The 23,236-nt window shown below is 38.5% G+C and overlaps 1 protein-coding gene across 1 annotated transcript in view; it reads right to left on the bottom strand.

Moving 5' to 3' along the window:
* Nucleotides 1-19,531, bottom strand: part of LMLN (leishmanolysin like peptidase) — a 57,215-nt gene extending 37,684 nt beyond the window's left edge. Inside the window, 6 exon segments of the mRNA XM_044670025.1 lie at nucleotides 294-411; nucleotides 6,359-6,441; nucleotides 9,750-9,780; nucleotides 12,581-12,678; nucleotides 19,338-19,508; nucleotides 19,511-19,531. Coding sequence (XP_044525960.1) covers nucleotides 294-411; nucleotides 6,359-6,441; nucleotides 9,750-9,780; nucleotides 12,581-12,678; nucleotides 19,338-19,508; nucleotides 19,511-19,531 — 522 coding nt within the window.
* Nucleotides 19,532-23,236: the final 3,705 nt, after the last annotated feature.

Below are 23,236 nucleotides of genomic sequence, written 5' to 3'. Positions count from 1 at the left end.
CCTAGCTACTCTTCTGACTTAGAATTGATACTAAGGGGGCAGCTGGGTGGCTCAGTGGATTGAGAGCCAGGCCTAGAGAGGGGAGGTCCTAGGTTCAAATCTGGCTCAGAAACTTCCTAGCTATGTGACCCTGGGCAAGTCACTTCAACTCCATTCCCTAGCCCTTACCATTCTTCTGCCTTGGAACCAATACACAGTATTGATTCTAGACAGAAGATAAGGGTTTAAAAAAATTTGATATTAAGACAAAAGGTAAGGATTTAAAAAATAAAATAAGTATATGGTGAAACTACCTGAAGATGCTCCTCAGGCACTCGGATGGGGCCACATTTGGTATGCTCCGCACAGGAATCTTTACAGTATCTGTGAGGGTCATTTCTTTTTCTGATATACTGGTTTGTTGAGCATTGTCTTCAGTTTATTTGTAGATAGAAGTTATTGTGAAGAGAAAAACCGTTAAAAGAGTCATAACAGTTAAAAACACTGGGAAAACAAGTAGCTATTCTATTATGTCACTATTATATAGCTCATTACTTTTTTTAGAAATGAGTGATTATTATTACAAGTAAATCTTATAAATTCATAATTTAAAATATCTGAGTTTTAGTTTATAAAGCTAATATCAGGAAGCCATAAAAACAAAACACACAAACACAAAAGCACCAAAAAACAAACTGCAGATGGACACCCCTTTGTGTTTTATTAATATATTTTAGTTTGGTCTTTTAGTAATTGAATCAAAGGAAAAAGACCAATATCATAGGGTCTCTCTTCTCTTAGCCTTATAATTTAATTCCTAATTTGAGGTGTTTATAATCAAATATCAGTATTGACAGATTTCACTATTCCCAAGGTCTCTAATATATATCTTCTGTACTGAGAGAAAGAGACTACCCTACTATTTTCATTCATAGAAGCTAAATAAATGAGTAAGCTTTAGCTCAGCACCTGAAATTCTGGAAGTACAAAGACTGGGTTCAATCTCAGGAGTGATATCCCAAAAAATTTTTTCTTTAGCTTATATTTGCCCCACACCCAGAGTTGTCTCTAGGAAATCTCAAGAGATAGTCCAAATGGTATTTATGTTTCATGTTTACTTCCCAACAGATGTGAATAAAGAATCTCAGGTCCTATAAAAACACTCTAGAAAAAAAAAAATCACATAATTGGTACAGGACAGATTTTAACTCCTTTCCATATATACAGAAAACCCATAAAGGACTTAAAAAAAATTAGTGTCTTTCTCCCATCTCTCTGATGAATCCTACTTTCCTCTAGATCCTACAGTCCTCCAGAATCATCATATCACTCCATAGTTTGTACTCCTCCAGGAAATGAAATTAATTAGGATTACAAGAGTAGGGCACGCCTCAATATTCTGGTGAGTCCCATTTTATCCATAAGATCCATACAGACATTCATCCTTATCATACCACACTTTGGGTTTCACTTGCCCAACAGAGAAAGACATTTGACATTGCTGAACTAGTAATATTCTACTCAGATTTATTTAATAACTGACAGTAATAGTGGAAGGCAAAGTTAAGTCATTTATTTCCTACTATTGTCACTAACATTTCCTAGCTACTCATTTAGTGTCAGTGGAACAGCAATCTTCTGTTCCAAGAGGCTATTGCTGCTCAAGAACTCCTCTATCTCTCCAGAAAGCTGGATTCTCAAATTCTTGAAACTGCGTTGCTAAGGCTGAGGGACTTAGGAGAAAGAAAATTAGCCACATTCAGAGGAAGAACTGTGGGAGGAGAAACACAGAGGAAAAACAACTACTTGAACACATGGGCTGATGGGGATATTATAGGGGACGTAGACACTAAACAATAGCTCTAGTCCAACTGACAATAATATGGAATTAGGGCTTAATCAATGATACATGTAAAACCCAGTGGAATTGTGCGTCGGCTAAGGGGGGAAAGGGGGATGTTGGAGAGAGGGAAAGAACATGAAATATGTAACTATGGGAAAATATTCAAATTAAAAATAAAAATGAAATAAAAAAAAGAAAAAAACTGCATTGCTAGAGAGACAACCTTGAGGCTAGTGCTACCCAGGGAATTCTCTGCTTTTGCTAAAGAGCTGGATTCAAGGACTGTAAAACCCAAAAAATATTGTCTCCTTTATTGAGGAAGCTAGGGATCAAGAATTCTCATGATTCAGAACATAATGTCCCACTTGCAACAGCTGCCATAACTTGGCTTAATTCACTGCCTCTCAAAGGCTGAGGCCAAGAACTTGAGTTCCATGAACTTTCCTCTCATGCCAAGTGAGAGCATGTGCAGTTACCAAATGCTTCTTTGTTTCAAGGAAACCATTAACACAGTCTGGTGGAGGATTTTCTCTAACTCAGGAACCCAAATCCAGGTCCACTGTTAGCTCCACATTCTCTGATCTGTCTTCCAAAAATGGGAGAGGTGGGGAAGGGGAAGGAAGGAAAATCCAACTCTGCAAATGAAGACTTCTTTTTATAGGCCAGCACAAAATTGTGTTTTTAGCAATATCAATTTAAGCCAACCAATCCTCATCCATCATTAAGACCTAAAACTTATTTCCACAAGATACTGTGGGGCGGGGGCAGGGAAAGGAAATTCTATACCATTAAAAGGAAGACACAGGGGGCAGCTGGGTAGCTCAATGGATTGAGAGCCAGGCCTAGAGACAGGAGGTCCTAGGTTCAAATCCGGCCTTAGACACTTCCCAGCTGTGTGACCCTGGGCAAGTCACTTGACCCCCATTGCCTACCCTTACCACTCTTCCACCTATAAGTCAATACACAGAAGTTAAGGGTTTAAAATTAAAAAAAAAAAAAATTTAAAAAAAAAAAAAAGGAAGACACAATCTAAAGTCCCATATAAATAAGACTCATTACCTTGTATGATCATAAATTGAACTGATTTGTATCTATTGAAATAGGGTTTCAGCTAGTTGGTTCAGTGGATAGAGAGCCAGGCCTAGAGATGGGAGGTTCTGGATTCAAATCTGGCCTCAAGATACTTCCTAGACCCTGGGCAAGTCACTTAACCCCAATTGCCAAGTCCTTACCACTCTTCTGCCTTAGAACCAATACTTAGTACCAATTCTAAGATGGAAAGGATTTTTTTAAAAATAGAATTTCAATATGTTTTGCAAACTAGGAAACATACTAGTTTGCTAGGAAGGGAAAGAAAGAGAATTATGAAAGAATTCATAGAAAAGGCTATATTTGACCTCAGCCTAGAAGAATTGTGACATTTAAAGATTAAAGGCAAGTAGTGTGTAGAAAAGAAATTGAATGAAGTGTGAGCCTAGACACAGAATAAGAAAACACACAGGATAACTTCAGAAACAGTGAGTATAGTTTGTCTGGAATGTCAAGAGTATACTCATTCACTTATTAACTTCTTACCAAATACCTGCCACATGTTATTTGTCCTTCATTTTTAAAGAAGACCAACCACATAACAGGATGATGTCTTGACTTGTGAAGGAACTGAATTGGGGGGGGGGAGGGAGGGAGGCTGGGGAGGAAGGGGAGGCGGAGCAGAGTTTCACAAAGTCATCAGATCTTTCTCTCTTCCAGAGTCATCAAAGTCTAGTAGCTAGACAGAAGTCAAAACAAATGATGATAGCTCAGGATGCAGTGGATGACCTCAGCTTCTTCAATGTCTAACCAAGCTTTAAGCTCTCCACAGCACCTGCTTCCACTGACTTCATGATGACTGGAACAAATTGTTCTCCTCCATCCCTTCTGCTGGAGGAAGTCTTCACTTACTTGGGGTAGACACCTCCCTAACTTACCAATGAGTCTAAGGCCTATCAGTTATCCTCAACCTCGTTTGGCCTGCCTGCTGAGATGGCTTACATGGTGTGACCACCAAGCATGCCACAGCTTCTCAGAGACACAGGTGAGAGCTGGGAGGCAGGTGGATATCAAAGGGCATCAAAGAGCAGCCCTGAAAAGGGCTCAGCAAGCCCTCACACACTAGTCTTTCCTGAATACTTCATACACCTGCTTCCACTAAATGTTACTTGAATGTAATAAAAATTTAATAAAATCTTAAATCTTGCTGCTAAGCAATGATGAAGAAAATAGGATATGGCCTATGCCTGCCATGGAGTTTACATGAAGGTGGAAGTGTTAAAATTAATGGTTTGGTTTAACATATGAAAATTATAAATCTTTTATTTATAAAAGAGATAGAAAGAGTAAAAGTACAAAATGGTAGAAAAGACATTAACCTCTCTAACTAAATATTGTTCCAGTGCTTGGCTCAACCAGGACTTGTTAACCTTCAATCAGAATTAAACTATCTCCAGAAGACATGAAGGGAAAACCAGCTATCCACTCACCCAAGACAATGACTGGAACTGAAGGTGACTCCTGAGGCCTACTTTCTTCTTTGAGATGACTACCTTCTTGAAGTCGACTTCCTTCTTGGAGTGACTCTCTTCTTGGAGTTCACTCTCTCCTTCTTGGAGTGACTCTCTTCTTGGAGTTCACTCTCTACTCCCCTCCTTCACCAGACTTCCTGCTTTTATGGTGGCTTCCTGTCCCTGCCCCTTTTCATAGGGGCCAATCACAATTTCCAAATTGTCTGAGTTGTCACCTTTGGATCACACTATGTGTGATGTGAACTCTTCTTCTTACCTAGCATCAAGTAAGGTGTGAACTCACTAAGTGGTTTTCAAGCTTCTCCCACCTAGTTCAAGCTTGTGTTGATTCAAAGTTATTGCCAACCAAAGTGTTAACTCCAACTAGGCAAAGAGAACAAAGGATTCCCTTTTCACAAGTGTGAACTTAAAGAGAACCAAGAACTCCCTTTCACAATCCCCCCTGTGATTCTTTGGGAGACTAGTCTCCCCAATGAATCATTTTACATAATCAGAAACTACAATAGTTAGATATCAGAAGTAAATGAAAGATAGGAAGAGAGAGCGAGCAAACCAATGTTTGCTAAGCATATTGACAATAAGCCAATTAGGGGGCAATTCCCTTTTGGCATGAGAGTATACATTATAAAATAAATGTGTCACAACCCTCTACAGTTCAATCAATTATGTTCCATGGTTCATTCTGGGTTTTCTGATGCTGTGGAGTTTTCCTTCAGGCATCTTCATGGTGCCCTCTTTAAATAATTCATCTTCCAGATTCAAAGAGTTATTGAGCTCTCTTTCCTGAAATGTTTCTTTATCAAAAGATTTTTTTAGTTTCTATGGCAATTATACAATTATACAAAGGGTAATACATGAAGAGAAATAAAAAAGGTAGGGTATAAAATCACAGAAGATCTTAAAAAGCACATTAGGGAGTTTAAACTTTATGCTATTGGCAATGGGAACTAGTGAAGGCTCTTCAGATGTAAAGATGTACAACCAAAGATATGAATACATTAGGAATATTAATCAAAGTAGGCACTAGGGAGAAATGAATGATCTAAACCAGGGATGGGCAAACTCTTCCCTGTGGGCCAGCTCCAGGCCATAGTTTGCCCATCATTGCCATAAGCAATTCACTAATCACTACATCTGGATGTGGGGGCATAGTGATTAGGGAATTGCTTAAGGCAGTGATGGACAAACTATGGCCTGGATCTGGCCCTCGGGGAAGAGTTTGCCCATCATTGATTGAAAGGAATGAGAACCAGGATAACAGAGAATTGTGGAAGACAAGAGAAGAAAGGGATTCAAGAAAAGTGGTTGTTATTGTGGTTCAGTTGTTTCAGCTATGTCTGATTCTTCATGATCCCATTTGGGGTTTTCTTGGCAAAGATGCTAGAGTGATTTGCCATTTTTTTTACCAGTTCATTTTACAGATGAGGAAGTAGAGGCAAATAGGGTTAAGTGACTTGTTCAGGGTCACATAGCCAGTAATATCTGAGGCTAGATTTCAACTCAGAACAATGAGCATTCCTGACTTCGGGCCTGGCACTGTGCCACCTATGTGCCCCCAAAAAGTGGTAGCCAGTGTCAAATGTTAAAGAAGTCATGGATAATAAAGACTATACTGAGGGAAAAGAAGGGAGCAGTACAAACACTATGAACAAAATATCTTAAAGATATCACCATAAGCTAGACATAGCGGGGCACAAAATCAAAATCCTTGCCACCAAAGAGGCTGAGACTGGTGGCCTGTTTAAATTTGGAAATTCTAAGCTACCAACTGGGTGTTTAAATTTGACATCAATATAGTTAGTGAGCCCACAAAAGGGGCAAAAGAACCTAGGCTAGAAGTGAAACAAGTCAAAGTTTCTTGCCAATCAACAATAGACTCAGTTCTATGAGTGGCTGCAACACTTAAGCCTGGGTATGATAGAGAGACTTAAAAAAAAAAAAAGCCACTATATTAAATGATATTCATACAACATACCTGCTAAGTAAGATGGGGCCAGAACGTCTACGGACTTGAAATGTCTTCTCCAAATATGAAATAGCTTGTGGGAAAAGTTTATTCTAAATGTAAAAAAATTTAGAATTTTAGAAGAATGCAACAAATTTAAAGTGAAGCTTAGGATGAATGACTATGAAACAGAGAAATTTTCTACTTCTAGAAATACAGGAGGCTATGGAAGTAAAGAGTATGGGAACTTATTAAGTCCTCTAGAAATTTTCCTTGCTTTCCAGTTGAATTTGAGACTAGGTAATACCATTTGCAAATATAATATAACCATATTTTTTCCTCCCTCCTCTCATTTTAACCACACAAGCAAAAAGTATATACCTCAACCTTGTATATCTTAGGCCTGTGATAGCAAACCTATGGCACACATGCCAAAGATGGCACCTCTCTGTGGGCATGTGCATCATCACCTGGCAGAGTTAGTTACTAGAAAGCCAGAGGGACTCAAGAGGAACTGTTCCCTTTCCCCTCTCCACCACACCATTTGCAAATATATGCCTGCCTGCCCCTCTGTCCAGCAGCCCAATGGAAGTGCTTACTCCCTCCCTTTCTCCTAACCCTGTCTGGGATAAGGTAGGGCAATGGGGGGAGGGTATTTAGTCAGGGGGGTATTGATGAGGTGTGAGTGCCATGGCTGATGTGAACTTGCAGAAATACAAGACTCCTAGGGGCATGAGTGACTTGTCTGGGGTTGCACTGCTAATACCCAAGGCAGGAATTGAACCCAGGTCTCCCAAACTCTAAATCTATCACTTTCACCTGTATGCCACACTGGTTCTTAGTACTCTTTGGGCTTTAGGCAGCTGCCAATGAGGATCTGTGTGAAGGGAACAACACAAAAGACGGCATAATAAATATGAACAACTAGACAAGGAAGTAAGTGGTTTATATAAGGCACAATACAGGGAATTCCAGTGTGACACTGGTGTGCCCAACACATTCAGGGCCAAAGGAACCCCTTTGACACTTGGGAAGGTTGATGATGGAAGGATACATAGCTAAAACTCATAGAGAATAAAGAGGGGCTATTACTGCACTCCAAAGCATTTCCATGAAGTGTAGTAAGAATAGTTCTGAAATTGCAGTCAGGAAATAATACCTGACAAGTGACATTCTGAGTGACTATTTCAAGTCTTCTCTGTCTTTCTAATAACTACTTAGCTGACTCCAACATTACAATGTTTTACTCCTTGCTTAGAAAACTTATCTTACTTTGTTCTCACAACTTTTTTTCTCTTTGAAAAAAAAATTTTGTTATGAACTTGGCTGTCATTAACATAAACATTTCAATATTCAAAGAAAAAAAAAGTATTATTCATAAAACTGACAGCACAATTTCCTGTAGCTCATCACAGTCTTAAAATATTATTGGACTCAAATGAGAATGTTGTTATTCTTCATTATAATGAAAGAAAGAGTTAAGAAACCTACAAAGACTTCCTCCCCAAGGAACAGGTAGTGGCTCGGTGACAGAGTGCCAGGCCTGGAGTTGGAAAGACCTGGTGTAGCAATCCAGGTATATTTTAAGAAGTATTCAAAAACTTAACTCTTATACAGCTAATGATTGATCTCTGTAATCTTGAGTCAAATTGCCAAATCCCTAGCCCTTCCATAAGGCTACAACCCCAGAAGAGAGTCAGTTATCTCAGTCTCCTTACTTTTCCTACAATGATCAATTAACATAGGTATCAAACATCAGTAGATGCCTTAGGCCATATCCGATCTGGATCCTGATCTTAGCTCTACTTATTGTTTTAGGTTTTGGCCGTTAGCATTTTATGATAATTACCTCATAATGTTAATGTATCAGGCCACCAGCCTCTCCCCTTCCCCCCATACTGTTGTAACCCCAATAAAAGTGACAAGACATCAGTTGGCAAGAGAGCTCTTGACCATCAGAGCTCCTAACCATGAAGCTCTTGACCATCAGAGCTTACTCGCTGTCTGTCTACCTTATGCCAAAACTTTCTGTGTCTGTGTATCTTTATTTTCGCCTTATGTTCTCTTTCCATTAATCCTTAACCTGTAACCCATTTTCACTCAGTCCTTGGTTCCCCTTTCTAAGTGTCCAACACACTAGGAATCTTCGTGAAGCTGCTGGACGGCTTCACCTGGGTTCAAATCTGGCCTCAGACACTTCCTAGCTGTATAACCAAGGGCAAGTCACAACCCCAATTGCCTAGCCCTTACTGCTCTTCTGCCTTGGAATCAATAATTATTATTAATTCTAAGAAGGAAAATGCTTCCCCAAGACAACTCAAGACAATTCATTATCAATGGCCTAAGCTCTTCCAAGAGAGGTAAAGGTGAGAAGTAATGGGGGAAAATACTGGACTTGGAGGGATAACAGAACTGGTATGTCCTGCTTCCTACAATGACTATATGGAACTTTGTGGGAATTACTGAATATCAGTGTCCTCATCCTTAAAATAGGGACTGTATGCCCTATAAAAGTATTGGCCTCATGGGGATTTGTTGTGTGTATGCAAAATGTTTTCCAAACCTTACAGAAACCCAAATGTCTATTTTGATTATTGTTGTTAATAGTGTTTTCTGAACACTATTTGGCAGAATTCCTCTCTGCCCTTATCAGTATGGGCACACCTTGCTCTCATTATAAAAGCAAAGAGAATGTCTGTGAGAAAGCAGAGGAAATATGGAGTACAAAAATTCATGAAAAAATGAATAATCAAAATTGAGTTTGTTATTAATAGCAATAACAATACCTCACATTTGTATGGCACTTTATAAACTAGAAAATACTTTCATATTATCTCAATTAAGCCTCAAAACAACCATTCATGGTGAATAAAGCAAACATTAATATCCCCATTTTACAGAGAAGGAAACAGATTCCTTCAGGAGCTGGAAGGTAGTATCTATTTCTGGATTCATCTCCCAGTCTTCTCTGCAAAGAATCATAAAAGGGTGACTTGCATCACTGTAGAGAACTCTTTCTTTCCACTGGGACAATTTTTATATCTGTTTTTATTTATCTGACAACACTTTCTGCTACCAAAGCTCTAGCTCTCTATTTGTTTTTAATATACTGCTACATATTCTACATTGTTCACAAAAAAGTCTAAGCCTTCAGAAATCCCTCTGGAAAGTGATAACATTCTACCTATCTCCAGCAGCCCAGAACAGTAATCCTGGTTCAGGATAAAGAGATAGCCAAGGCTTTAGAGAGTCAAGTCTAATAATATCCTAATCCTCCTTAATGAGATTATATAACCCTTTTAAAATGTCCTTGTCATTAAGATGTCAAGTGAAGCCCTGAAATTTCTCCTGTGATACCTGATCCATATTCTACCAATACCTTTTGGTCAGCTGTTCATAGAGGACAATATACATTACCTACCTTTATAAGGTGCTTTTTCTCAGGAAGCAACCTGAAAAAGATAACATAGGAATATTTTTAAATCCCATGTTAGAAATTACTAGAAAAAAAATGTGGTAGTAGTCAATGTTAGAGGGGTTTTGGATAGACACCCACTGATATAATGTTGGTAGAGCTGAGAATCAATCAAAAAGCATTTATGGGGGTAGCTGGGTGGCTCAGTGATTTGAAAGCAAGGTCTAGAGACGGGAGGTTTCACTGCCTAGCCCTTACTACTCTTCTGCCTTGAATACTGATTCTAAGACAGAAGGTAAGGATTTAAAAAAATTTTTCTAAAGCATTTATTAATTGCCTACTCAGTGCTAAGCACTGGGCCAGGTGTTAGGGACACAAAGGAAAAACTGAGCTTACAGAGCACAATAAGCAGCTTACAGAGTGAGAAAGCATATTCATATATAGGAATAAATAAAATAGATATAAGGCAAACTTGTGGGGATCATACTGGCATTTGGGAGGATCAAGAAAGGCTTCACAGCACTTGAACTGAAGAAAGGTCCTGAAGGAAACTAGAAATTCTAAGGACAAGAGAGGGAAAAGTACCTTCCAGATATGGGGGAGATGGCCAATCCAAAGGCTCAGAATGGAGTGTCATGTTCAAGACAGTAAGAAAGCAATGTTGACTAAAGCAGAGAGTTCATAAAGGGATAGTTCAGACTCTTTTTACCAAAGATTCCAGTGCTAGACATATATCCCAAGGGTATCAATGCTTAAAATAAAAATCCCATTAGGCCTGGAGACGGGAGGTCCTAGGTTCAAATCTGGCCTCAGACTACTCTTCTGCCTTACAACCAATACACAGTATTGATTCCAAGATGGAAGGTAAGGGTTTAAAAAAAAAAAGCAAAGTGGATGACCTTTGACTAGGCACATGAATGTAATGCAATATGTATCATAACAATTAATATGAAGTACATAGAAAAGTCTTATATGAACTGATGCAAAATGAAATATGCTGAAACAAGGAAACAATAAACAAACTAAATACAATGTCATTGGAAAGAACAAGAAATCAAACTGAAGGTTATGAAATTCTAATGTATAAACTTGGCACCAAAGATCTGTAAGAATGTCCCCACCCCTTCTCTTCTTTGCATGGGTGGGGAATTATGGGTATAGAATGCTGCATATAATACCAGACTTGATTGATGTGCTGGTTTGTTTTGTTAAACTGTTTTGTTCTCTTTATTCTTTGCTATAAGGAAATGAAGGTGATATTCTTTTGTTTCACTAATGGTCTATCTTATCCAATCCATCTCTGACAATAGCAAAAAAGGAATATGAAATAACTTGTTGGTACCTAGGCCATTTGGTCTACTAAACCTGTGCCTGTCTTTTCTCATTGGTGAGATCCTCCTGGATGGAGCCTTTATTTTGTGAAGGACCCCAGGGCAGCCCTCATGTGTGGTTTCTGGCTTTCAGACTTCAACTCTACCTTCTACCTTACCCTGGCCCTCCTCTAAGACTTGGGTACCAGCCCTCCCCTGATCCCCTTTTCACTTTTCTTTTATGTCCCCAATTAGAAAATAGGTTGAAGGCAGGCATTTTTTTTTCTGGTATCTGTATTCCCAGTACTTAGCACAGTACTTGCACATAGTAAGCAATTAATAAACCTTATTTTTTTCCTTCTGAAGGAAGTGAGGGGATAAGGAGAGCAAGTGTCTAAATATGGGAATTGAATGAATCACACAAACTCCATTTTGTGTGTGACTCAATTCTGGAGCTAACTCAGATCTTTTTCTATTCAGTAATGGGCCTAGTATAAATTCTGTCCTGCGAGAAAAGCTTATTCAATTGTGGGAACTGGGAGAAACTCTGTGTGGTTGAGAAACCAGACCACCTATACCTGATGTTTAGACACCCTTAACCAAGGACATAAGTTATGTTGCCCAGAAACACAGATCCTAAGACTGATAAAAGGAGTTTTCTTATCATTATACATCTCCAGTAATTTATATGTCTTATCTAAGAACTAGCCCATACTGATCAATCAGTTATTGTTTCCATGTTCCTTTGATTGTTTACAGATAATATGAGAGAAGTGGGACATCTTTTTCTGATTTTAGAGAACCTCACCTGTTCACTCTCCCCCTCCCAACTTGGAAAGTTGTATTCTTTCATCCAATTAGAAATCAGATTGCCTAATTTTATGTTGTTTCCTTTTAATTAATTGGCCTTATTTGATTAATTGTTTTTAATGTGTAAAAGTCTGTTTTCCCTTGCATATGAGGTCCAGCCCTAAGGAAGAGGCCTCATCCCAATTTGTTGGGCAATTGGCATGCGCTGCTTAATAAATCAATATGCTTAGAAGATTGAACCTTTTGTTTCCTCAGTCATTTCATCTTTTCATTATTACACTTCCTTCCTGTTTTAAAACAACCCTAATTTCCACTAGCATCAAATTATGAACGTAATTTTAAATTTAACTAACTTCTTCTTGAATCCATTTATACTTTTATTTTTTACCAGGGTAAAATATCCTACAAGTTTATTCCCTGATGTACAAGTTAGTAGTCCCTTTCGTTTTTAACCTTTATATAATACTATCTAATTCAAAAGATATTCTGTAGATTGTATGTGAGGAGATTTGGTCAACAAATCCACAAACATTATAGCCATGTTTTAGGATATTAGACTTTAATAATAAAATCTAACTAAGACTTTGGAGTATTTTATACTTGTTCCTATTTGGCAGTTGCTTCATCCCTTTATTCGTCTTCCTATACATATTTTGCCCAGTTTTGAGTAATGATTACATTCTTAATTAAAACACCATGAAATAATATTATGCTTACTCTTCAATACTTTTATCATTAACAATCTTAATTCTTAAATGCTGATCAACATCTCTCTTCAGGATATGATTTGTTTTCAGATGAACCTTGTATATGACCTGGAAATAAAATTAATAACAAAGTAAGCTATATGAGGTAATAGGATGAGTCTCACAACTGAAATTATTATATTGAATTTATAAAACAAAAGTCACATCATTCAAAACAAGAAGTAACCTCCCCAAGTTTCCCAAATGCCAACATTCCCCTGGCAAATACTCTTTTTATCTTTAAAACAGCAAGTGATAACAATTTGAAAAAATGTTATAGGAATTAATATGTACTCAAAATAGCAGTTCCTAACAATATATCTACTGCTCGAATCTGACCTTTACCACTTCCCACTTCAACCTGTGGGCCTTTGGTAAGTCAGTTAATTTTTCTAGGCCTCAGTTCTCTAATCTGTTAAAATGAGAATAGATGGTCTTTAAGGACCTTAGGAGTCAACATATAATAGTTTAATGCCACAGGTAATTCTCTAAGGCCATAAACTGTAGAGAAGGTACCTGCCTTGCACTGATAGATGTACCTTCCTCTTTAAGAAGTTCCTTTTTCCAAACAAATCATAAGCCTAATTCCTATTCTTGTGTGCAATTAAAAACAACAACAACAACAAACCCTGTTTTTCATTTGTCAATTGTATTCTTCTTGTGCAGATTTATAGTTATGCTGCCTCATATTCTTTGATGAAGAAGAAAAATTGGTAAAGTAATTAATTAAGTTTGCATGATAATATATGTATAACCCAGATCAAATTGTTTACCTTCACCAGGAGTGGGAAGGGAAGAGAGGAAGACAATTTGGATCTTATAATTATAATAAAGTAAAGCTGAAGATTGCTTTTACATGTAATTGTGAAAATATATATATTTTTTAATTTTATCTATTTAGAATATTTTCCCATGGTTGCATGATTCATGATTTTTTCCACCCCTCTTCCCTCCCTCTTCCCTGAGCTGACAAGCAATTCCATTGGTTTATACATGTATCATTGTTCAAAACTTATTTCCATATTATTCATATTTGCAATAGAGTGATATTTTAACACCAAAACCCCAATCATATCCCCAACAAACCACAATATCATGATCAGTCATATGTTTTTCTTCTGCCTTTCTGTTCCCACAGATCTTTCTCTGGATGTGGACAGTGTTCTTTCTCCTAAATTCCTCTGGATTGTCTTGAATCATTGCATTGCTGCTACCAGAAAAATCTACTACATTCTATTGTGCCATAATGCATTAGTTTCTGTGTACAATGGTCTCCTGGTTCTGCTCCTTTTGCTCTGCATCAATTCCTGGAGGTCTTTCCAGTTCACATAGACATCTTCTGGTTCAAAAGGTAAGGGTTGTGTTTTTTTTAATAGTATTAAGGGGTTCTAAAAACTATAGTAATACAAAAATAGGTAATCAGCCAAGTGGCATTGAAACTCCATGGATTTTTCTTAAAGTAGCAAAGAAAAGTTCTTATGGTATTGAAAGGATACTGCTTCTGTGATATTAGAAGGTATCTTGCCTCTTAATTGGAATTTTCCTGTGTAATTGAGAGAACTCCAGATCATTCCTGGTTTAAGGCAAGGTGTCACAAAGGCCAGTGGCCTCTGGCTGACATTTTCTCCAGGTGTCTTTGAAGCCAACTTTCTGACACTCTTTGCTAGAGGCTGTTGCAGGACCCCATTGGTCCTTCAAATGTTTCAGTATTTTCTTATCTGTTCATTGGGCTCCTTCCCTGAAGCCTGGAAATATGCCCAGAGAACTCCCAGCCTTTAAAAAAATACTTTCATTTCTCCTTTTCATTCTCCAAGTTATCAGCCTCTCTCTATACCTTCCTTTTCATAGCCAAACTCCTAGAAATCACCACCTTTACTCACCATTTCTATTTCCTCATCATCTACTTAAGGCATAGTCCTTTACAATATGTTCTTTTTTTTTTTAAACCTTTACCTTCCATCTTACAATCAATACTGTGTGTGGGTTCCAAGGCAGAAGAGCAGAAAGGGCTAGGTGATAAGGGTTAAGTGATTTGCCCAGGGTCACACAGCCAGGGATAAACAATCTCTTAACTGCTAGAGGCAAAAGTCTTTTCTCAGACCTCATCTTGATCTCTAGGAAGCATTCAATACAACAGACCTTCCCCTTCTCTTCTGACTGATCTCTCCCCTGTGTTTTTCTGACACTTCTGATTTTCTTTCTTCTGAACATTCCTTATGAAATCATCTTACTTGGGCCCCATGCCTCTACTGTGGGTATACCCCAACAGTCTATGCTGAGCCCTTTTCTGAATCAAGAGACCTTAGAGGTCATCTAGTCCAACTCCTATATTTTACTGATTAGCAAATTGAAGTCCATAGACGTTAAAAGTTCAAAAAGTAATTAAGGAGCAAAGTTGAAATTTGGACCTAGGTCCTCTATTTCTAAATCCAGAAGTTTTTTCTGTTACATTGCATCTAACCAGATTTCATGAATTTAGCTTTTATTGCTAAACAAATGATTTTCAAATCCATATAGAGGTAGGAACTAGACCCAGATATCACTGGTGTAGGGAACTCCCAAATAAGGAAATTCCCTTTACCAAAGAAAGTTTGTACCTTCCCTGAAATTTATAGCTTTAACTACTGTGCTGTAAATAATAATGAACTGGAGGATTTCTACAAGAACTGGAAGAACCTCCAAGAACTAATGCTGAGTGAAATAAGCAGAACCAAGAGAACATTATTCACAGAAAGTGAAACATCGTGGAATAATCCAATGTAATGGATTTTGCTACTACAAGACAATCCTAAGGGACTTATGAGAAAGAATGTTATCCACAGAGAGAGAAAGAACTGGGAGTAGAAACTGGGAGTAGGAACACAGAAGAAAAACAAAACACTTATCATTTGTTTGGGTTTTGGTTTTAAAAGATTGTTTTATTGCATTTTTGAGGGGAAGAGTAACTTGAGGAGAAACAAGACAGTTTAAAAAAGAGTTTCTGTGGGTAGCTCAGTGGATTGAGAGCCAGGCATAGAGACAGGAGGTCCTAGTTTCAAATTTGGCCTCAGACACGTCCCAGCTGTGTGACCCTGGGCAAGTCACTTAACCCCCCCAATGCCTAACTTACCACTTTTCTACCTTGGAACCAATACCCAGTATTGATTCTAAGATAGAAGGTAAGGTTTATAAATTTTTTTAAAAGAAGAATAAGGAAAGAGGTATGTGATAATATTCGTATAATATAGTGGAAGTATTTATTGGGTCCAGGAGCAGGGATGGAAAGAAAATGAATTATGTAAACATGGAAAAATATTTTTAAAAGAAAAAAAAATTAGAGCTTTAGAGATGGGGTCAAATAACGTGGTTTTTTTTAAATTTTTAAAACATTTCGATTTATAACTCTAACAAAGCAGCATAGTGGAACAGAAAAAATACTGAAAAAGAGTCAGGAGATCTGAGTTTGAATTTTGACTGTCCCTTTCTGTAAAATAAGATTGACATGATTTCAAGGGACCAACATGTTTTTAAATGTGGCCAATGTGAGAATTTGTTTTGCTAGGCTATACATATGTCGACATGGAATCTATAGAGTTCCCAAACTTGTAGCTTAGTGAGATATGATGAACCCCAAGTTTAGAAATAGTTTGGGGAGACCCCCAAAGCTTGTGCTTGTTCCCTCCTCCCGTGGGAATCCACCCTGAAGGGAATCTCAGGCTAGCAGTGGCAGACTGAATAATGGACCCCAGGGTAAATGCTAAATACCCTTTTGTCCTAGGTAGTCTTGCCCATTGTATCAGAGACCCCGTCCCAGGAAGGCACACCTGGGCTGGAACTATCCTTTAGTATCCATTGTGTAAGTAGCCCCTTCCCCTACACCCTAGCCTCTAGCTATGATCCCTTTCTCTAGCTTGATTGTATACAGTCAGTATAACGTCAATCATCTCTCCTGGCCCCTAGATCTTCCCAAATGGTATATAAGTTCCCCAATTTCCTTTGTCCCTAGGAGTGGTCATCTAGCGCGGTGTCACTCCCAGGGGGATCAGGGAGCAGAGCGAAGCAGTGTTCCTTTAGACTCTGCACAAGGCGCAGCTCTGCATAAGAGGCCAAGTATCCCTCATCCCCCTTTCCCTTGATTAAAGAGTGGTTTTATGACTATTTAATAGTCCCGCGTTTTTTCTAAGTTAACACATATTTACTGCGAGAGTTTTTGTTTCTCTTCTATGAGGTTTGTTCACCTTTTACCATTTGGCTAATTCTTATTTTTAAAAATTAATATTTTCTTCAAAATTTTTTGTGTCTCTTTTACTAATCTGTTAAATTCTCTTCGCAAAATTTTCTTGTATTGCTCTAATTTTTTTCCCCAATTTTTCCTCTACTGCTTTATGTTTTTCTTTCTATCCACTGTAGGGGGGTGCAATAAGGAAAGAAAATAAATGCTTATTAATGGGAAAAATTAAAAATAGCACAAAATTAGGGAGTGAGACTAGGTATATGACTTCTAGGATCCCTTCCAGAATTAGACTTATGATCCCATGAATCTATTTCTACACATTGATTTCCCATTATTCTATGTTTTAGATGAAATAGTCTACTTAATGTTCTCTCGGTATCACATTCCATGGCCCCTTTGTTTATCCTAATCTCTGTCTACCAGTATCCCTTAATCCCTTCAAGGTTCATTCAACTCAAGTGACCTCCTACCATTCCCTAAATTGTTAATGCTCCCCCTAGAAATCAAATACCATGTAGGAGCCTAAATCCCAAAATAACTGGGAATAGCAATGTCCCCTCAAGGCCAGTGGCCCTGTTTCTCTTCAGTCATTGAGGGAAACATTTTCTCTGGAGAAGGGGCTTGCTATCTTCACTACTAACAACAAAACTACCAAATAATTACCACTGAACCGCATGTAAGCCCAAGAACCTGGAAATAGCAATCCTGTTCCTCTCCCTCAGACCTTCTTCCAACCTTAGCAGCTACAGTCCCTGGCAGCAATGCTTGTAGGTGAAGAAATCTTGTAACTGCTTCTCTAGGTGTTGCAAGTCCCAACTTCCTCATCACTCAAAAGTTTTAAAATTTATTATCACCAATGGCCTAGTCCTAGGCTTTGTCAAAAAGTTCAGAAATGGATACAGTTTTATCAGTGGAAATGATGTTAAATAAGATACATTACTACCTATATTGTATCTATACTCTAAAGAGGATGAAGTCTTTATATCTGACTTTCAGCTTGAAACCTTCTCTAAAGTGTCGTCTCCCCTATCAGAATATGAGCTTCTTCAGACCAGTGGCTGCCTTGATTTTCTATTTGTATCTCAAGAGTTAAGAGTAAGACTGTCCCCCATTAAAACCCTCTAAAAATGAGACCTCAAATTCTGCTCCCCTTCTCCCTTCCTAGCCCCCCTTCCCCCCCCCCCCCATTCTTCCATCTCCACTCCTTAAATGCTGCCAATTCCAATCCAATCTGTGGTAACCCGAGTGACTTTCCCCCTCCCCATTCTCTTCTCCAAGCCACTACTCCATCCCTGTCCTTGACAGTCTACTTCTATATCCTCTACACATTTGCACCCCTTTTTTCCTGTATTTCCGGTGCCCTTTGCCCCTATACTCTGTGCTTTATTAAAGCACAACAGCAGCCTCACTTCCCACTGCCATCACATTTTTTACCTACTAGAGAGTTTGAGAGTTCCTGTCTCATTTTTATAATTTTAAAATTAATTAGCAATTCAATTCCTCACACCTGGACCACATTCTCTCCTCACCTCAGCCTTTTACTTCATCTTCCACACAGAAAGTATTTCCTGATCCCATCTCCACACCCCTCCCACACTCACCCTCCCACCACCCTCAATCAGCTAGCAGCCTCCCACCACCCACCAAAACTATGCAAATGTTATCTCTTTCTATCCCCATAACAGCCTAGGGGAGGTAGGGGCTGTTATAGTCTACATTTTACATATAAGATAACAGAAAAAGAGTTAAAGTCAGAATCTCAGCTAGTGCTGGATTTGTATTCAAGTCTTCAGGCTCTCAATCCTCAGTAAAACCTAGCAGTCTACCCTCATTTACCATTTTTTAATTGCTTTGTATTAACTTTATATTCACTACACATATTGACACCTGTGCACTTCTCTCCGGGTCAGAATGTAACCTTCTAGCAAGCAAGGAAAGGCTGTTTCATTCTTTACATTTGTATCCCCTCAGCGCCTAGACAGTGCCAGGTGGGCTGACTCTTAATACTTGTTGACTGATCGATTGGAATTCTGCTATTTTAACTTGCCACTCTTGACAAAATATCAAGCAGAGAGGGTTTTTTTTTCCTTCCTTTCATTCTCTTTCTTTGATTCATCCTTTTTCTCCTTTCTTTCATCCTTCCCTTTACTTTCATTCTTTCTTCTTCCTTTGATTCTTTTTCTTCCTTCCTTCCTTTCCTTCTTTCTTTTCTTTTATTTTGGCAAGTCAAAAGCTCCGATTCATTTGTAAAACAAGCCAAGGTCCGCCCTCACTCGGGGAAGCCCCTTCTGAAAGGATGCGGGAACCCTTCCTCTCTCCCTAGGCAGTTCGAAGAAAAGCGCTTTATAAATCTGAAAGCGCGAATGAATGAAAATTACCATCCTCAGCCCTCCCAGAAGACGCAGACCCAAGGGTCGGGCCCCGTCGCCCGCGGTTCTGTTCCCGCTCCAATCCCTCCCAGCGCCTCGATGCCGAGCCCACTCCCTCCATCTCGGCCGGGTTCCTGCATCCTTACCTCATCGGCGGAAGGGACGCGGTGCTGGCAGTGGGAACCGCCGCTCAGGGAAACCGAAGAGGAGGCGGCGATGCTCGGCCGAAGACCCGTCAGGAAGAGCAGCAAGGTCCACAGAGGTCCACTCGGGCGCCGCCCGCCCGAACCGCCGCCTGCTTCGGCTGCCATCTTTAAATGCTACCCAGCGTTGTTACCATGGAGCGTGTGACGCTATCTGCCCGCGTACGTCGACTGTACGCCCTGACTTCACCGCCTACCGAGAGAAGTCGGTCTCTGATTGGCTCAGAATCACAGGCTAGGAGGCGGGCTCTGTTAATGCGCTAGTTTCCCTCGAATTGTATTGTACTATTTATCCTCGAATTGTACGAATAAAACATAATGATTTTTTAAAAACTCTTTGTACGTGTTTATTCGTTCTCTAGGTAAGTGGGAATCGGAACACAATTACCTGTGAAGAGCTAGAGAATTACGCAGAGGATCATGGAGGAGAAGCTCTTGATGTAATGCATTATTCAAGATCAAGAGCAAACAATGTCATTGAGGAAATTCCTGACCGGAAGAGATGAGCTGGGTTTGTGTAAAGCGCGAAGGACACCTATTAATGACAAATCGGCATGGAGTTCCACTGATGCCCTTACTATGCTAAGAGAAAGTGAGGAAAGCTTGCTGCATGTTGGGAGCCCCTCTCCACACCTTCCTCTCACCTCCAGATGCCAGACTTTTGGGAGAATATGGATAAACCTGCATAGGATGAACAGCCCTATGATAGGTTGCAAGTTGCATACTTAGAAGGAACTTCCAAATTCCATTTGAGTAACTTTGAGTAAGCTTCTTGAGAGCAAAGACTAGTTTTCATTATTTTTTGTGTGTCCCCAAAACCTAGTATATGGTAGACATTTAATAAATGATTATTAAACAAAAATGGAAACTGAATGCTTTGTGATAATGATCAATCTCGGCCCCAAAGGACTATAAGAATGCATGTCTCTCTTTTAACAAAGATGAGGGACTGTGGGTATGAAGCAAAAATGGCCAGACTTAGTTGATTTGTTGATTTGTTTCAGTGAATTTTTAAAAATTTCTCTGTTGTTCCTTTGTAAAATAGTATCTCTTTTTATGTAGACAAATTTTATTTCTTAAAAGGAGAGAAAAAAACATTTGTGTGTATTATATGTATCTATTTTATATTGTATGTTATATGTATAATTATATATTATGATATTTATAGTTTATATGTATAAATATAAGAAAGTACTTGATGAAAATCACAATGCTTGAGGATGGGTTTTGAAAAGATATGAATAAAAGCAGTCCCTTAGAAGCAAAAGTACTGACAAGATAAAGATGACTAGTGCATTGTTTCCCAGCAGCTAATTTATGTGTTTTTAGTACTTACTGCTTGGAAACTCTGAATCAAAAAACTATTTGGGGTCTATGGTATTATAAAAACAAAAAGAAAATAGTACCCCCACTCAAGGAATGTAAATTCTATTATATCAATACATAACATGTATTACAGATAGATACAAAGCATGTATGCTGATATATAGAAAATACATATAACACAGATAAAAGGTAATCTTGAAGGAGAAGTCATATAAGGAACTTACATTTCATCGTATCTATATGTTACATGTACATGTATGTGGATACAAAACATGTATATAGGTATATAGAAAATACATATGACACATACTTAAAAAGATAATTGTGAAGGAAAAGGCATTTAAGATACTTAAATTCTATTCCATCTATACATCACATGTACATGGAGAAAATACATATAACACATAGATAAAAAACAATCTTGAAGGAAAAGGCACTAGCAGAGAGAGAGATTATGTTAACATGGGATCTAGAAGCCCCCAAACTTGTATCCTAGAAAGATTTGATGAACCCCAGTTTACTTAGCTTAAAGGTGACCGTCTCAGGCTTGGACCCATCACATAAGAGTTCCTCCCTGAGGAAAGGCCAAGCCCAAGTCAGAGTGATTCTTCTTTGTCTCCAGGAGCCTTTCCCACTGCAAACTTTTGAGGCTTGAACTCAGGACCTTCAGCTTATGAGACAGACTGACACGCTGCCCATTGCAATAGAGTCACTCTGGCTTGGGCTTGGGTTTGGTCTTTCCTCAGGGAGGAACTCTTATGTGATGGGTCCAAGCCTGAGACGGTCACCTTTAAGCTAAGTAAACTGGGGTTCATCAAATCTTCCTAGGCTACAAGTTTGGGGACTTCTTGATTCCACGTCAACAATATAGGTATAATTTTATTTTATTTTTATATTTTTCCATGGTTACATGATTCATGTTCTCTCCTTCCCCTCTTCCCCATTGTCCCCTACTCCTGGAGCTGACAATTCCACTAGATTATACCAGATAGATGTAGAAAGATAAAAATATTTCTAAAGCAAAACCAGAATAAAATATAATCAGGAAATGTTTAACAAAATAAACAAAAATACAGCACAATATAGATAATGTTAATTTGTGATTTTCTAAGTCAATATGTTGCTGCAAGAATCCATTTCTATTTGATTTTGAGTCCAATGGCATAAAGCACTAAGGAGTCAAATACAAGTAGGCAAGATAATCTCTGCCTTCATGGAGCTTGCATTCGAATGGGACAAAAACATCCCATAAAGATGGGGCTGCAAAAGGGATAGTGGGAGTTAACATGGTGCAACCAAGCAATTTGAGCTGAGACTTGAAAGAGACTCCATGGCTTTGAAGATACAGAAGTGAGAAAGTATATTCAAGGCTTGAGGGACAATCATTGTAAAAGGATATTTTTAGGAGATAGTGTTTTATGTGATTCACAGCAAGTAAACAATATAGCTGTTCTAAGAAGACTTTTTGTTGTCCAGTCGTTTGACATTCTTTGTGAACCCATTTGGGGTTTTCTTGACAAAGATATTAGAATGGTTTACCATTTCTTTCTCTAGCTCTTTTTACAGATGAGAAAACTGAGGAGTACATGTAGCAAGAGTTCTAAGAAGTACATAGAGGGTATTAATGTTGGGAAGGATGGGATCAAATTTTGAAGAGCTTTACAAATTAAACAGGAATTTATATTTTATTCTAGAGGTAATAGGGAGTCACTAAAGTTTATCAAATGAGATCATATTGTAAAGTACTTAGCCTGGCATATAGTAGATGCTATATAAATGTTAGCTATTATTATTGTTGTTGATTAGGTAAGTGATATGGTCAGACCTGTGCTTTAGGAAAATTACTGACTACTATGTGGAGGATAGATTGGAAGAGGAAGAGCCAAGGCAGGGATACCAATTAAAGTTATTGCAATAGTCCAGGCAATAGATGATGAAAGTCTGAGTAAAGGTGGCAGCTCTGGGGATGGAGAAAAGGTAAACAAAGAGTAACAAAATTTGACAATTGAATGGCTATGTGGTGTGAATGAGAGTAAGGAGTAAAGAATGACACTGAAGTTCCAAATCTGGATTACTAAAAGAATAATGGTGCCCTTGACAAAAATAGGAAAATTTAGAAGAGAAGAGTGTTCTGAGGGAAAGATGGTGAGTTCTACTTTAGACATAATGCTTTTGAGATGCCTACAGAACATGCAGTTCAAAATGTCCAGTAGGCAATTGATAATACTGGACTAGAGCTTAGGAACAACTAATAGATAGATTCAAATACTCAAAGAGAAACTGAACTGATGGCAGCCAATGAACATAGAGGAAAAAGAGAAAGAATCTGGGATACAGCTTTGAGGTATATTCATAGTTAGTGGACATGATATGCTGATCCAACAAAGGAAATGGAGGGGCAGTTATGTAAGTAGGAAAAGATTGAAGAGAACACAGTGCCACAAAAAATGAGAATATTGCATACAAGCTCAAGTAAGGGTGGTCAATAGTTTCAAATGCTGCAGAGAGGTAAAGAA

The sequence above is a fragment of the Gracilinanus agilis genome, chromosome 3, assembly GCF_016433145.1.
Source record: "Gracilinanus agilis isolate LMUSP501 chromosome 3, AgileGrace, whole genome shotgun sequence".
Lineage (NCBI taxonomy): Eukaryota > Metazoa > Chordata > Mammalia > Didelphimorphia > Didelphidae > Gracilinanus > Gracilinanus agilis.
The sequence above is the reverse complement of the archived record's forward strand: the minus strand, read 5'-3'. Positions and strand labels throughout refer to the sequence as shown.